We start from the raw sequence: 17,288 nt of genomic DNA, 5'->3' as shown, positions 1-17,288 counted from the left end.
AGATCCTGTTGTCATCTGAGGTAACCCTCTTCGCTGTCCACTACACCTCCAATTTTGGTGTCATCTGCAAACTTACTAACTGTACCTCTTATGCTCACATCCAAATCGTTTATGTCAATGACAAAAAGTAGAGGACCCAGCACCGATCCTTGTAGCACTCCACTGGTCACAGGACTGCAGTCTGAAAAACAACCCTCCACCTCTGTCTTCTACCTTTGAGCCAGTTCTGTATCCAAATGGCTAGTTCTCCCTGTATTCCATGAGATCTAACCTTGCTAATCAGTCTCCCATGGGGAACCTTGTCGAACACCTTACTGAAGTCCATATAGATCACATCTACTGCTCTGCCCTCACCAATCTTGTTACTTCTTCAAAAAACTCAATCTCATGATTTCCCACACACAAAGCCATGTTGACTATCCCTAATCTGTCCTTGCCTTTCCAAATACATGTACATCCTGTCCCTCAGGATTCCCTCCAACAACTTGCCCACCACTGAGGTCTGGCTCACCAGTCTATAGTTCCTTGGCTTGTCTTTACCGCCCTTCTTAAACAGTGGCATCACGTTTGCCAATCTCCAGTCTTCCAGAACCTCACCTGTGACTACAGCATGTTCCTAAATGCTGTCTATACTGATACAAGCAATAATTGCCAAATCTAATATAGCCGTTGGCAGTCATCAAACATCAGTGTAGGGTGAAAAGGGGTCAACCCTCCATGCCAAACACTGTAGATAAAGTAACAGTACTGCCCTGTTGACTTGAAATGCATACCACAGTCAGGTCAAGAAGCCCAACCAACCAAAGAAGAATGAGGAAGAGATTGTCAGGAGATGTACTAGGCATACTTAAAAATTAGGTACTAACCTGGTGAAGATACGACACAGGAATTCTACATGCCAAACAGCAGAGGCAGCATGCATTAGATAGAATTCAGCAATCTTACAACTAACAGATCAGATCAAAGGTCTACAGTTCTGCTACATCCAGTAACGAATGGTGGTGGATAATTAAACAACTAGCCAGAGGAGGTGGCTCCACAACTATCCCCATCTTTATTGAGAGAACAGGGTGACATCAGTGTAAAAGAAAAGTTTGAAGTATTTATAACCATTTTCATCCATAGATATTAAATGGAAGATCAGTCTTACACTGAGGTTCCCACCATCACATATGTTAGCCTTCAGCCAGTTTGATTGATCATCTCACATAAAGTGAGACAGTTGAAGGCAATGGGTACTGAATTACGGACCCTAATACCATTCTAGCAAAAGTGTCGGATGAATGTCAGGGAATAACCAACTCACACAAGATCAAATATAACCATTATTTGTTGACATTCAGTGGCATTACTATCACAAAATTCCCCATTTGCAAACATCCTGGGGATCACCAATGACCAGAATCTGAAAGTGACCAGCTATATATATGGCTATAAGAACAGATCAGGTCCTGAGAATTCTTGACTCACCAAAGTCTGTCCACCATCTACAAGGCTCAAGTATGGAGTGCATTTGGTTACTATCCATGTGCTTCAACAAGCAAAGCGGTAGAACACACAAGAAGCTTGACACCACCACTTTCTCAAGTGTAATTAGAAATAGACACAATGTTGTACTGACCAACAATGCCCACATTCCATGACAAAGAATATTTTAAAATATCTTACACTCAAGCTGACTTCAGAAGCTTGTGAAGATGAATCGGCAAAGGCCAGGTACAGAGGTGCTCACTGCAGCTGGATTGCCAATCATCAATCATGTTGAGATAGTCACAACTGAGTTGAGCTAGTCAAATAGCCAGAATGTCTGACACTGAGCTTGACTCAGGTGTGCTCTCATGGTAGTCAAAGGAAGGACATTCTGAAGGATTAACTTCAAGCCCTAAAAGCCTGTCACTGAGGGTCACTGCAGCTGGCGTAAGCAAATAAGAAAAAAGGAATGGCTTCCTTCAAAAGTAAGTGCATATCAGAGGCAGAAGGAAAATGAAAGGAGAGGAAATACTTAGCCAGTTACAACCTAAAACTCAATAATCTGCAGTATTCTGTCCGATTTGTAGCAGAATTTCCCAGGCATTGATTGGCATTATGTATCTATGTCATTATGTATTTTATAATACCCCATCACCAAACACTGTAGATGGTCAATATAGTCAACTTCATCTTGAAGGACAACAAAGAATTCTTCAACCTTAGACTCCATGTCTCCTTATTTAATTTGGGAATATAAACATATTAGAAATAGTTTAGAAAAGTTTTACTAGACAAATACTTGGAATGGGTGGGTTGCCCTATGAGAAAACGTTTAACAGGCTAGGTTTGTACCTTAAGTTCGGAAGAGTAAGAGACACCTTGATTGAAACATAGAAGCTCCTAAGGAATCTTGACAGGGTGGATGTGTAAAAGATATTTCCTCTTGTGGAAGGATCTAGAACTAGTAGTCACTGTTTAAAAACAAAGGGTTTCCCGTTTAAGTCAGAGATATGAGATTACTTTTTTCAGAGGAGAAAGTGAGGTCTGCAGATGCTGGAGATCAGAGCTGGAAATGTGTTGCTGGAAAAGCGCAGCAGGTCAGGCAGCATCCAGGGAACAGGAGAATCGACGTTTCGGGCATAAGCCCTTCTTCAGGAATGGGGAAAGTTTGTCCAGCAGGCTAAGATAAAAGGTAGGGAGGAGGGACTTTTTTCAGAGTCTGGGTTTGGAATTCTCTTTCTGAAATGGCAGTGGAAACAGAGTGTTTGAATATTTTAAGGCAGAGGTGAACAGTTTCTTGATAAGCAAGTGGGTGAAATGATGTAAGGGAGAGGCGGGAATGTAGAGTAATCAGATCAGCCTTGATCTTATTGAATGGTGGAGCAGGCTTGAGGGATTGCATAGCCTATTCCTGCTTTAAATTTGTTTGTTCACCATACTGCAGAACCTCCTTAAAAAATACACAAAAAGGATATTTTCTCTCCGCTGCTGAAAACCATAATCTTTACTGGATTACTGCAACCATCATGTCTTAGTTTCAGAGCTGTTTTTCACAATACTCTGGAAAACAAATATCAGCAACCCATACTATTCTGGGGCACTGCTGGAGAACCTGATATATTCTCTAACCAATGTTCACCTTTTATCAACTGGAACTAGTGACTAATAAATAAAGGTCACTTTTCAAACACCAAATTGATTGCAACACCTCTCAATCATCAGCTCATTTGAGGTCAGGTAGCTTATTACAGAGGAAATTCCTGGTTTTTGTTGCTCAGCCCTAGACTACTCAGAGCGCATGACCGTTAAATCAGCAGGGGAGTTCTACTAAACAGTAACAAACCAAGAAAAGGATGGGATCAAACAATGAAACAAGTAATGGACTAAATACTTCTGTCCTATCGATTGTAAGGCACGAGCACTCAGTGTAATGGCAGATTAAACTAAGAACAATTTCTGGTTTCTGCACAGGCACAGTTAATATAAAAGTTGCTATCAATAATATTCTTTGCCTTCACAGTCTGATTGATTCAGTTTTTATGGAAGGTGTCTGCAGAGATCACTGTAACAACATGAAATTAAGCTAAACACTCTTGCATTTATGTATCTAATTACTTGCATTTACTCCATATTTAACATAGAAAGATAGACCAAGGCAAGTCACGGAGATGCAATCAAATCAAAAAGGTCCCCATCAATGAACAACTGATCTTCAAGAGACTCAATCACTGGTGGCCAATCAGCAACACTTAACATTAAAACATACCTCAGGGGCATCTGTGTAGTCAAACATTCTGAAAATGACTCGTGGCACAGGATAGATGGAATCCTTTGTGTGAGGCGGTGGGGTGAAAGGTGGCAAGTTGTGTTGCAAGGCCTCACAGAGTACGCTATCAAACGCCAAATATGGCCTTAAGATGTGTTTCTCCTGCCAACGATCTTTTTTCATTTTCTGAATTTGTGCCCAAAGGCAATCCAAGTACTGTAAAGAAAACATTGTTCTTCAATACAGGAATAAGGTAAGGCTTAGATCAGTCATTCATTCATGTTACTCACAACTTTGAAACTTTTCTATTGCATTTATTTTTACAAGCAAAGAAAAGGTCAGCATCAGCGCAGAAAACGTGACACTGCAATTACAGTGCAGGAAATTTATGGCTGAAGTAGACAGCTAGCACTGGACAAAGAGATCAGGAGACTTAATTAAGATGATAAGAATTTTAAATTGGACTGTAGGGCACAGAATCAATGAAAGACACAGAAAACAGCCATAATAGGTGAGTGGGGCAATCTATGGACAGCATACATTTACATCAGCAGAAGTTTACAGAAGCTGGACAATGGGAGACGGAACAGAGAACACTGAAATAATACACTATAAATATATCCCGGAAAGGGGCTCATGAAGTTTGCATATCAATGCAGCAATACAGTAAATTCATTAAATATTTCTCTGGAGATTCATAATTATCTTCTCCAAATACTAACTTCTTTCAGAATTAGATTTTGTAATACATTTAGTATTTTGTGATATATTTAAATAAATACACAATAATAGAACAATTATATTAATAAAAGTGCCATCTGATTTATGTCAAGTTGGCTTCAGATTCAAGTATTGGAATTGTTACTTATATTCTTAAGGTTATATTTTTAGTACTAATCTATAAATGAATGAAATGATTAGGAAAATACAAAGTACTTTCAGAATCAGGAATCTCGGGATGCAGTCACAATCAAGGTAAATCAAAGCTGTTGAAACATTGCCACACACATAAAGAGGCAATATGTAAAATTCTAGAATCCATCGTTAAGGATGAGATTTCTAAATTCTTGCAAGTGCAGGGTCAAATTAGAACAAGTCAGCATGGATTTAGTAAAGGGAGGTCGTACCTGACAAACCTGTTAGAATTCTTTGAAGAGGTAACAATTAGGTTAAACCAGGGAAACCCAGTGGATGTTATCTACCGACACTTCCAAAAGTCCTTTGATAAGGTGCCTCACGGGAGGCTGCTGAATAAGGTGAGGACCCATGGTGTTCAAGGTGAACCAGTGGCATGGATTGAGGAGTGGCTGTCTGACAGAAGGCAGAGAGTTGGGATAAAAGGTTCTTTTTTGGAATGACAGCTGGTGACAAGTGATGTCCCACATGGTTCAGTGTTAGGGCCACAGCTGTTCACTTTATATATAACTGATCTGGAAGAAGAGACTGGGGGCATTCTGGCGAAGTTCGCCGATGATACGCAGTTAGGCAGACAGGCAAGTAGTTCTGAGGAGGTGGGGAGGCTACAGAAAGTTTTAGACAGTTTAGGATAATGGTCCAGGAAATGGCTGATGAAATTCAATGTGAGCAAATGCGAGGTCATGCACTTTGGAAAGAAAAACACAGGCATAGACTATTTTATAAATGGTGAGAAAATTCATAAAGCCAAAGTACAAAGGGATCTGGGAGTGCTATAACAGGATTCTCTAAAGGTTGACTTGCAGATTGAGTCCATGGGTTAGGAAAGCAAATGCGATGTTGTCATTTATCTCAAGAGGGTTGGAATATAAAAGCAGTGATGTGCTACTGAGACTTTATAAAGCTCTAGTTAGGTCCCATTTAGAATACTGAGTCCAGTTTTAGGCCCCACACCTCAGGAAGGATATACTGGTACTGAAGCGTGTCCACCAGAGATTCACGCAGATGATCCCTGGAATGGTAGGCCTAACATACATGGCAATGAAAGGGTGGACGCTGGGAAATTGTTTCTGTCAGGCGGGGTTACTAGGACTTGTGGGTACACCCTTAGGATTAGAGGGGGTCAATTTAGAACAGAATGAGGAGACATTTCTTCAGCCAGAGAGTGATGGGCCTGTCAAATTCACTGCCACGGAGCACAGTGGAGGCCGGGATATTAAATGTCTTCAAGGCAGAGATTAATAAATTCTTATCTCGCAAGGAATTAAGGGACAAGGGGAGAGTTCGGGTAAGTGGCGTAGAAATGCCCATCAGCCATGATTGAATGGCAGAGTGGACTCGATGGGCCAAATGGCCTTACTTCCACTCCTATTTCTTATGTGAGAAAATAATCTATAAACAACAAGCAATAACTTGAGACTCAATTAAAGTCAGCAAATTCCACAAACAATATTGACGTATACAATATTTTCTATATTACTGTTGAGACATCAGCATTCCATCTGATGGAATGCTGATGATCCCATTTTCCTGAATATTCAAATTTACATTACCAAGATGATTGTAGCAATACTTTTGCATTTTACAGTTAAGTAAAAATCTCCCACTTTGGGAGAAAAGCGTAGGTAAGAGAATGGGTTTATTCAACCCCTTCCCTCAGTTCTTCTAAGTCATCTGTAAATTTTGGGAAGGATAAGGAGGTTAATAATTTGTTCTTGGATTTCACCATATGCAATTGGATATCACTGTATCTGGCTTCCAATTGGTTCCTCCCTGTTATTCTATCTGTAACTGAAGCCTCACCACAGCTTTGAATCTGTCAGCCTTCTGCTTTCTGGAGTAGCATGTTACTTGCCACCAGATGTAATGGTTCACATACAACAGCAGATTAGAAGTTTTTTCAAGCAATTTCCAGATATGATTATATAAACAATAAAATACTTAATACTTCTAAACACTTTGGTCCTTCACCATGTTTCTAGCAACTGGTCCTTTCATTACTCTCGGGTTAAGGGTCTCAATTCCACTTTTCCAGTCCAGAATTTTGGGATAGAGTCTAATAGTATACAAATGTGGAAAACAAATTGGAAGATACTTGCAACCATTCTGTTGTGAGCAGCTAAAATGGGTATGGGTGTGAACATTTTTGTATCATTGAATAGTTTTTTTAAAAGTTCAAAAAGAATTGAAATCTCACTCCTCTGTCCTCCATTCCAGCCTTTAGCTGAAATTAAATGCACAGTCTGAATTGCAGACTTCCGTGTATATTTTCAATATCAATTGCCAGAGGTAGGTTCTTGACCACATCTACGGCTACAACACTTTTCACCCCAAATAACATGCAACTGCTGTGCGGCAGTCACGTTGGCTGCAGTTAACCTGAGAAGAAAGCCCCTCATCTAATAAGAAAAGGAGGCTTCAAATTATGTCAAGATTTCCCCAAATGGTGCAGCAAACTAGAACACAGTAACTTGTTAGACATCACTTAATAGAAAGACAATTCCACAAACAGCTACACATAGCATAATCACTCAACAAAAACATTTCCAAAATTCATATCCTGGTTTCAAGATCCCTTAAGATAAAAAGTCAGTTTTTAATTAGACTTCTCACCTCTTCCTGTGGATGAGGTTGTTCAGCAGTCCAGCATTGTAACATTGGTACATGATGCTTTTGACGTCTCCTACAAAAGAGTATAGCAAATGTAAAGTTAAGTTGGCCTACAAGTGCTAAACATGCCGTTCTACAAGTAGTCATAATGGTTTTAATGTCCCTCAATAGAAGCATCTCAGTTTATTCAATCTTGTGCTCATTAGGATTATATAATCAAGTTAAACCAGTAGATTAAGTCACAAGTTGAAACCTAGACATGACACTTCAGTTTCGCCAGCTCCTACCTAATCCAAGCAGTAAACCAAAAATTTGTCTTTGATACCCATTTGGATATCCACTATATCCTAACTCTTACTGACTGGGAGAATGACCATGAGGCAGGCACCAGCATCAAAAAATTGAAAACATTCATTACCTTATAACAATTCAATTTTCTAACTATGCTTGAAGTAACAAAAAGGAACCATGTTCAATTCTAAAGGTTTCAGAAGAAAATATGGATTTACTTCCAGATCCTAACTGAACTTCAAGTAAAATCAATTGTCAGCAATTTTGAGTGACAAATAACATTGCTAGAGTACTTAATTTACATGAAATTACACAAAGTGAACATTTTAATTTATTTTGCTATAGATGTCAAGCGCTACAGCATAATCCATATTAGAGTTATAGAGCTGTACAGCATGGAAACAAACCCTTCAGTCCAATTCATCCATGCCAACTAGATATCCTAAATTCATCTGGTCCCACTTGCTAGCATTTGGCCCATGTCCCTCTAAACCCTTCTATTCATATACCATCCAGATGACTTTTAAATGTTGTAATTGTATCAGATTCCACCACTTCCTCTGGCAGCTCATTTTATACACACACCACCCTCTACACAAAAAAGTTGTCCCTTAGGTCCCTTTTAAACCTTATCCATCTGATCTTAAACTTACACCCTCTAGTTTTGGACTCTCCTACCCCAGGGAAAAGACCTTGGCTATTCACTGTACCCATGATTTTATAAACATCTATAAGATCACTCCTCAGCCTCCGACGCTCCAGGGAGAATACCCTCAACACATTCAGCCTCTCCCTATAGCTCAAACCTTCGAACCCCAGCAAAAACCTTGTAAATCTTTTCTGAACCCTATCAAGTTTCTCAACATCCTTCCTATAGCAGGGAGACCAGAATTGCACATTATTATTCATAATGCAAATGCTTAATGATGTTTCTTCCCTCACGACATGATCAAAAAAGGGTAGAATCAAGAGGCTCAGAGTACCTTTTTCTTATAGTTCAGAGGAAATTTTGACCAGTATTATTATACAGTACACTTCCATTGCAAACAACAGACAGTGTCATGATAGAAATAGTAGATTGAATTCCAGTTCATCAGACCAGTAAGTGGTGTTGACTGTTATCTCATGGCACAAGTATACTTAATCCTCAATAACTTGGTTCAAAGCAGCTACCTAAAAGAGGTAGTTTAAAGTACAGCTGCAGTAGCAGAAGCACAAATGTACAGCAAATTAATGGATTCAAAATGTTTTAAAATCTGGACCAAGAATCCCCCTTAATTTGCTCTGAGTTAGTTGCTTGGAGAAGGGTCAGCTAGCTGGATGGCTGGTTTGCAATGCAAAGCGACACCAACAACATGCACTCGATTCCAGCACTGGCTGACGTTGCTCTGAAGGAACCTCCTTCTCAACCTCTCCCTTGCTTTACCCTCAGGTTAAACCACCACCAGTCATCTCTCTCTCCAATGAGAGAGCAGCCCTATGGTCCAGTACAACTATGGTGACTTCATCTTTTAGTTGCTTGTACTCAGGGCAGATGAAGTTAACAAACTGAAGCTCAATGCCCTTAGATTTTAGGAAGCAAAATAACAAAATACAAAAGTGCAACCAAACAAGTCATTAAGCATTGGCCATGTTCACGGATGTCAATCAAAGAGAGAATGGAATTTGGTATGTTATTGCTCAAAGAGCATAGTGCCATCCACCAAAGTGGCTAACATTTGGCAAAGGTACCCAACTGGCAACAAACTCTATCAGTCACCACCAAGAGGGTAAAGTACCTGGAAAGGGGATAAACATATCTCTGTACAACTGAAAGAAGACATCCTTTGTCGAAGCTTTTCATTTTGCACTCATCTGGATAATTTGAAAGTAGTGCCAATGTAAAAGAAAAACAATTAGACTGTGGAGAAAAGAGAGGCACTGCTATAAAAAATGCACCAGTTAAAGGATGACTGACAATTAACTGTATGTTTGTCAAGGGTTTTCTGTTTTTATTTTAGATCTCCAGCCTCCTTAAGTATGTTGCTTTTACTTTAGTTACCTTAAGCTTTATCTAATTTTTAAACCTGGAAGTTTATTCTAAGTAGTAAAGGCATTGCTTGAGAAATGAACCAGAGAATGGCTGTTATCTACTTTGAATAATTCAGAGTGTCAGAAGAATTACATGGACAATCAATTCAAGATTGCCAGTCAGGCTCACAATGTGGCACATGCACATACTGGAAACTGTGTATATCAACAACCAGGACAAATACTTTGCAGACAGAAAGAACATGTTCACGTTTGCGTTGTTTTAACTCAACAAAAATAACTCAACACTTTATCTGGTCCACTTCAGTCATCGTCAAACTGGTGCATTCTCACTGCAATCTCTCTACCAACCCGCACTCTCTTCTCATACAATGTGCTGTTTTCCCTTTACACTGTTTTATCTTACAAATTGTTTTGAGTAGTACAAGACAAATATCTTTGACAAATATGTCTTTTCCCAGCAATACTCAAGTGCATCTTACCATAATATCTTATGTAATTCTTGTGTATCACATGATCTCAAACAGTCTTAAGGCCTGCTGAAAGATGTTCTGTGCTCCCAGCCTTTTTTACATCGTTCTCCAGATTTTGGAAGGGAAATGTACCCAAGAGAGAAAGTTGGTCATCTATTGGTGTTTAGAAATGCAAATTGAGAATTAGAGTATGTGATCACTCCCATTGGAGAATGCTGAGGGAATTTCAATTGTATAGGTGAGCCAAATCATATGGAAATATGTTTCAAACTCTGCACTGCTGAAGACTGCCAGGTTGTGGCACTTATGTCTATCGATAGGAAAATGGGGTGATCTAATCTCAAACCCCTTCTCAAGATGTGGGGAACTGTGATGTTCGCAAAAAAAAGAACAACTATTATGTAGCATGATTCAAAAAATATCAGGGGAGAGAGAACTGTAAAACCTAAGCTAGGAGTATCTGGACAACCAAGTATTGTTTGTCAGTTGAAGAATTTGGCATCAGCTTGGGGGAATTAAAAAAAAAATCAATATAACAGGTCAACATTGCAATTTTAATTTCTTCTAATTACATCAAATTTCATTGTCCAAAACATTGCATATACTACCTGCTATGCTACATAGATCTCACTCAAAGAGTGCTGGGTTCAAAACTCATACCTGCCTATCGCTCAAGAAATGAAAGGCTTCAGAAATCTATTTCAATGCAAGAATTGAAGAACTACCAGCGCTCTCAAAACACTATGCTCAGAAATGCACATTAGAATGGTAGGATTTCACTTACTAGTTTTAAAAAAGGAGAAACAAAGTAATTATTAACTACAGCAGGTGAGATATGTTTCTACAAAGAAAGTTAGCATTCAGCTGCAAGTAGATCCAAAGATAACTTAATCCTTAAGCTTTAGTTTTGTATAATATTTTGTAATATTATTCAAATTTATTGCTTATCAATTTGTGTGCCCTCCCAAGGCTGCACTTTCAGCATACCACAGCACTGCCAGCAAACATTTTCATTTTGCTTTAGTTTTTCATTAGATGAATGAAAACCCATGGTCAGAACACAACCCAATTCTGCATCAAAGCAGAGGAAGATTGGTTCTCATTTCCAGATAATTTCTCCCATTTCATTCTGGAATGAAGTGAACCTCTGGCCCCAGACTGGTGCTGCAACTTCAGCACTGAGCACATTACAAAACTGTAATGTGAATACAGCTTGAACAATCAGATATATCATGCATATTTAAATGCATTATTTCCAAAACTGATAACTTTTCTGAGAACTTTAAATCAATCTGTTAATTTCTTTCGAACAAAATATCCTCTTACTTCAGAAAACTTTCAATCTGTAATAGGATTCGATCCATCTCTACATCTTTTTTCTCATACAGCTCCTTCCCAACCCAGGGCAGAGAAGAGAGTACTGCAAACACATACCAGTCACAGCGTACCTGCAACACAGTCAAAAATAATGTGTAAAATATTTTAATTGATTTTCAGTGAAATAATATCATATAATAACTACTATATCTTAAAATGGAGGTTTGTAAGATTATCAAATTAGACAGACAGCTGCAAAATTGACGGCAAAATCAAGGGAATAATGTCACTTGCTCTGAAGTCTGCCTTGCTTCCTAGAAATGTCTCAGATTGTTTTATCTGGCAGAAAATGGAAGGTGTTTTTTTTTGAGACAACGGCAGCTGACTATATGCTAATAACGGGTGGACTATGGGTTTCCAAAGTCTCAGAGGAGTATTGAAAGTGTTGTAAACAATATTTTCAGATGGTGTTTCATAAAATACCACATATGAGGCTACCTAATAAGATACTTAAGGTATGAATCCATGGTTTTGGAGACAATATATTAGCATAGATAGAGGATTAGCTAACTAATAGAAGACAGAGATTTGGAAAAAAGGGGCAATTTCAGGATGCCAACCTGTAGCTAGTAGAGTGATACAGGGATCAGTGCTGCAGTCACAATTATTTACAATATATTAACAACTTGGATAAGGAAGGTGAATGTACTAGAGTCACATTTGCAGATGACACCAAGGTGGAAAGGCAGGTAGTGAGGATGACACAATTAGTCTGCAGGGATACACAGGTTAAGCAAGTGGCCAGAATTTTGGAAGATAGAATATAATGGAGGAACAAGAGGGGTCATGCACTATGACAGGAAGAACTGAGCAGCTCAATATTATTTAATGGGAGAAGACTGTGGAAAGCTACAGAACAGAAGGATTTGGGAGTCCGTATTCATGAATCACAAAAAAACTAGCAGCCAAGTTCAATGAGTAACAGGGAAAGCAAATGGAACTTTAGTTTTTATTTCAAAGGGAATGAAGTTTAATCGTTTAATAAAAATTAGGGAGAGTTTGCTATAACAATTGAAGGCACCAGTCAGGCCACAGCTGAAAGACTGTTTTGGGTCTATTGTCAAAGAAGAAAATTATTGGCATTGAAGGCAGTCCACTGAAGGTTCACTAGGCTGATAGCAGATATTGATGGACTACATTAGAATGAGGAGAGGTTGAATATTTTAGGACGGTACTCATTGGAATGTGGAAGAATGAGAGGTGACCTTATTGAAACATACAAGATTCTTCAGGACTCAATCATAAATTGCTAGAAAAAACTCAGCAGGTCTGGCAGCATCTGTGGAGAGAAAGTAGAGTTAATGTTTCGGGTCCACTGACCCTTCTTTAGGCCCTTCCATTCTGAAGAAGAACTGCTGCCAGACCTTACCAGTTTTTCCAGCAATTCCTGATTTCCAGTATCTGCAGTTCTTAGGGTTTTTTTGGTTTAAGATTCTAAGGGAACTTGACAGAGTAGGTGTAGAGAGGTTGTTTCCCCTTGTGGAAGAGTTGAGGCCAGGAGGGCAAAGTCTCAGGATAAGGGTCACACTTTTAAGAAAGACATCAAGAGAAACTTTTCCCTCAGAGGATAGTGAATCTGTGGAATTCAGTACCAGAGATGGCTATTGAGGTGAATTGTTAAGTGTATTCAACGTTAAGATAGATTTTAATCAGTAAATGTTATGGGGAAAAGGCAAGAAAGAGGAGTTGAGGATTACTGGATCAGACATGCTTTAATTGAATGACGGAACAGACTCAATGGCTGAATGGTCTACTTCTGCTCTTTTGTGAGTGTGCAAGGGCAAGAGAGAGAGAGAGAGAGAGAGAGCATGTGTGAGAGAGCGCGGATTTATGATTGTGAAAGAACAAACACACATGGGAGCATAACAGAAAGTGTGTGTGTGTGCGTGTGTGCAACAGAGCATGGACGCACGAGTGTAAGAGAAAGAGCGCGCGTGAAAGCAAGAGAGAAAGAGAGCACTTGCGAGAGCGAGAAACAGTGAGTGAAATGTCTCTTGTGGTTCACCAGGTTGTCCTCAAATAGCTTGACTAGGGAAGGATGGGTTCTGGAGCACAAGACTTCAATGTCACTGCTGGGATGCTGTTCAGATCTATAGTCTTTGCTGCCATGTATAGTATCTTCTAAACAGAAAGCTAACTTCAGAAAAAGATATAGAATCTCTGTGTAAAAAGACATCATTTGGCCCATCGTGCCTGCACCGACCCTCCGTACAGCATCCTAACCAGACACAGCCCGTTCTCTGCATTTACCACAGTTAATCCACCTAGCCTGTACATCTTTGGACTGTGGGAGGAGACTAAAGTATCTGGCAGAAACTCATGTAGATACTGGGAGAACTTGTGAACTCCATAGGTAGACACCCAAGGCTGGAATCCAACCCGGGTCCCTAGTGCTGTGAGAAGTGCTACAACTATGGCACATTGCCACCCATTATTCTTACATGACTGGATAGAAAATGAAACAACTGTCAGAAAAACATTTGATGTCTTACCTGTGGTACATCTTCCTCTTGTGTTACGCTGATAAAATTTTCAAACATTGCCACCATTGAAGGAGCTGCAATCACATGGCAGTTCACAAGATCAGACAGGAATCGAACCTGTGAAATAAATACAGAATGTTACCATGCTGTACTTAAGACTTCATTTTATAGAAGGGGGTTATTAACTTTTATCTCCACTAATGGCGGGGACAATTGTACAGCAACACAAATGGAAAGCAAATCTCAGTTTCCAATGCTGTTCTGTCTCCAGGTCCAGTCAAATTGCTACCTCTGTGAACAACACAGCTTCAACCTTAAGCAGCAAGTGACTAACAAATAAATCCTTCCTTGGTTAACTTACAATTGTTCAAACTGCAAATAGTTAACGTTAACTCAGCTTCATTTTAGATTATACAAAAATCAAGAAATTCTACACTTTATACATATACAAAATCACAATCTTAATGTGGCAATTTTTCTCAGGGTAGTCCACAGAGGAGAAACAAGTGGTAACAACATATTTAAGAGATGGCCAAAACATGGTCAGTTGGAATTTTAAAAATAATTTTCAGAAGGAGAAATAACAAGGCATGTGAATTTAGTAACAAAGTTTAATGTCAGTCAGCATCATCAGTTGGGAGTAGGAACATCAGCAGGTGTATGGGAGGAGAGATTTCAAAGATCAAAACACACTGGCTATTGGATATGCTTAATGTGTTTGATTCTATATGGAACATTTTATTTTTATTTTGAAAGTATCACTGTTAAATGGGGATATTGAAAATGGATACCAAGCAATAAAGGAGAATGACAGTGATTTGTAAATGAGGATTTTGAATGTGAAGCATTTGGGTTAGGTAGCCAATGGAACATCCTAAGCAGAACAAAGCAGCTTAGGATTTGGGTGGAGAAGTTAGGGTGGTTTGGAGATTGCAGAAATTATAAACTGTAGCCAAAAAAGTGTTTAAGCCAAGCAACAAAAATAAAAGTACAGATAAAAATCACAAGGATGGTGTACATCAGGCAAAAGGCAAATTATTACTTAGCTTAAATACAAACAAAAGGTTGCACACCATCTGTCTCAGACTGAGCAGGTAGCCACCAAATGGAAGGTCAGCATAACACTAGGGAATGTTTGGCAAGAGCAAAATGAATGGCTTTGGTCTTCCTGACATTCAATGGAAGGAGTTTCAACTTATCTGCAATCTAACACCAAACAAGCAATTCAGTGGTGCAGATGTATTTTCAGAGTCAAGGGTGGTGATGGTCAAGCAGGGTTAAAGTCATTCACAAATCACTTACAAAAGACTAAGGAACTCCTTCGCATACTGTCTCGAGAACTAGCATGTCACAGCACCACCATGAATTCAAAAACAAAAATATTTTGATGTAACAGAGCATTATAAGCCATGCCCACTTCATTTCCAGAATATTTAAATGCAAAAGTAGCATTTGTTTTAAGTAAAAATAAAGTTCATGGTTTTAAACGCTTTCTTAAGTTTACAGAAATAAAGTAAAATAATATATTGCAAGAATGGATGGTGGGAAGTAAGAGATACAGAAATATTGATGTTTGAAATAATATCCATCTAAGAAATAAATGTCTCTCCTTAAATGATTCAAACTCTACAGAGATCTGGCAGCATCCAAGGAGTAGAAGAATCGACGTTTCGGGCATGAGCCATTCTTCAGGAATCCTGAAGAAGGGCTCATGCCCGAAACGTCGATTCTCCTGCTCTTTGAATGCTGCCTGATCTGCTGTACTTTTCCAGCAACACATTTTCAGCTCTGATCTCCAGCATCTGCAGTCCTCACTTTCTCCTACAGAGATCTGCCACATTACCTCAAGACTGAATGAGATGCGGTTTCAGTTTATTTTAATGAGTTCTCATGAATCAAGTGCTGGATGACTCTTTGTGAATTAAGACAACATTGTGATGAAGGCTGAATGCCATATACTATTACAGATGATCAAGTAGTCAGTGAACAAATACTATGCTGGCTGTATATTCGTGCAAATATGACCGTACAGATGTCTTTCAATTTGGTTCATGCCAAATCACTTGTTTTAGTACTTAACAACGTATACTAAAATCTTTTCAGAAAAGATCACCACATGCTAATTATGAGATAACAGACTTTTCAAATGGAAACAAAGTGCATTCAGAAGCAATATTGCATTTTTAACCACGTGTTAAAAGTATACTGCTCATAATACATAAAATGCTCTAAGTAGTTATCATTTTCTTCCATTATCAAAAACATAGAGATCCATCACGGGGCCCTCAATTTCCAACTAATTTTTTTACTAAACGGAAAATGCAAAACCTCTAGAGAAAAACATTCAAAATGCTGTACATTAGTTTTAACCAATCCAACCTTGTACAGTGGCAAACATGGCAATGCTGTTAAGATATGTGTCAAGCAGGTTGACTAATTGGAACCCTTAAAAGTAGAAGAGAAATCAAGGATGGTTGGCAAACATAAAAAAAAACCCACAAGGGTGGCACTTACAGAAAAAACTGCCTCGGTGTATAAATTTGTTTTCAAAGTTTCCTTGAGTTGTCGAACCATAGCTTCAACAAACTCTCCACCAAAGTTGTAGTTCCTTGCATTTAATAGCCCCACCAGTGTTGTGTATACGGTTAACTTTTCAGGAAGCTGTCGTGCTCTAGAGGACAAAATAACACTGTCAAATACTCAATAATAATGTAAGCCAAGAGAGGTGGAAGATGACAGATCAGATCCGCTTCTTTCTGAATTAAAAATAATTCACTAGATCACTAACACTCCTATTGAGTATTTGTTTTCAAACAAAATGCAAAGCAATTTATTTTGATGTCACAATTCAGAAAATAGACATTAAAGAGCTGGCAATTCATAACTATTTCTTCAAATGTCAGTTACAGAAATGGAGAACACACACCGGATCATCAACGCCACACTCACAGGAATCCGATTCACTAGAGAGGAAGAAAAGGACAACCAACTCCCATTCCTAGACGTGATGGTACGAAGAACACCGAACAGAGAATTCACCACAAAGGTATACAGGAAAGCCACACATACAGACCAAGTCCTAAACTACGAAAGCAACCATCCTAACACACACAAAAGAAGTTGCATCAAGACACTGTTCAAAAGGGCCACAACACGCTGCAGTACACCAGAACTGCAGCACACCAGAACTGCAAAAAGAGTATTCGCCAAAAATGGATACCCCCGCAATTTCATGAACAGATGCCAAAGGGAAAGACAACAGAACGAGGACATGCTGCAACCCAAAGGATTAGCCACACTACCATCCATCACTAACATCTCTGAAATGACAGCCAGACTACTACGACCACTAGGACTCCTAACAGCACACAA

The 17,288-nt window shown here is 39.0% G+C and overlaps 1 protein-coding gene across 2 annotated transcripts in view; it reads right to left on the bottom strand.

Annotated features, from left to right (window-relative positions):
- Positions 1-17,288, bottom strand: part of LOC122564420 (nuclear cap-binding protein subunit 1) — an 80,286-nt gene that overhangs the window by 43,030 nt on the left and 19,968 nt on the right. For both annotated transcript variants that reach the window (XM_043719261.1, XM_043719270.1), the window contains exons 4-8: positions 16,431-16,587; positions 13,926-14,033; positions 11,383-11,504; positions 7,265-7,334; positions 3,737-3,952 (exon numbers count right to left, since the gene is read on the bottom strand). In XM_043719261.1, the coding sequence (XP_043575196.1) occupies positions 3,737-3,952; positions 7,265-7,334; positions 11,383-11,504; positions 13,926-14,033; positions 16,431-16,587 (673 nt within the window). The remainder of the gene's footprint in view (positions 1-3,736; positions 3,953-7,264; positions 7,335-11,382; positions 11,505-13,925; positions 14,034-16,430; positions 16,588-17,288) is intronic.

Source organism: Chiloscyllium plagiosum, chromosome 2, assembly GCF_004010195.1.
Source record: "Chiloscyllium plagiosum isolate BGI_BamShark_2017 chromosome 2, ASM401019v2, whole genome shotgun sequence".
Lineage (NCBI taxonomy): Eukaryota > Metazoa > Chordata > Chondrichthyes > Orectolobiformes > Hemiscylliidae > Chiloscyllium > Chiloscyllium plagiosum.
This window is presented reverse-complemented; position numbering and strand designations above follow the sequence as displayed.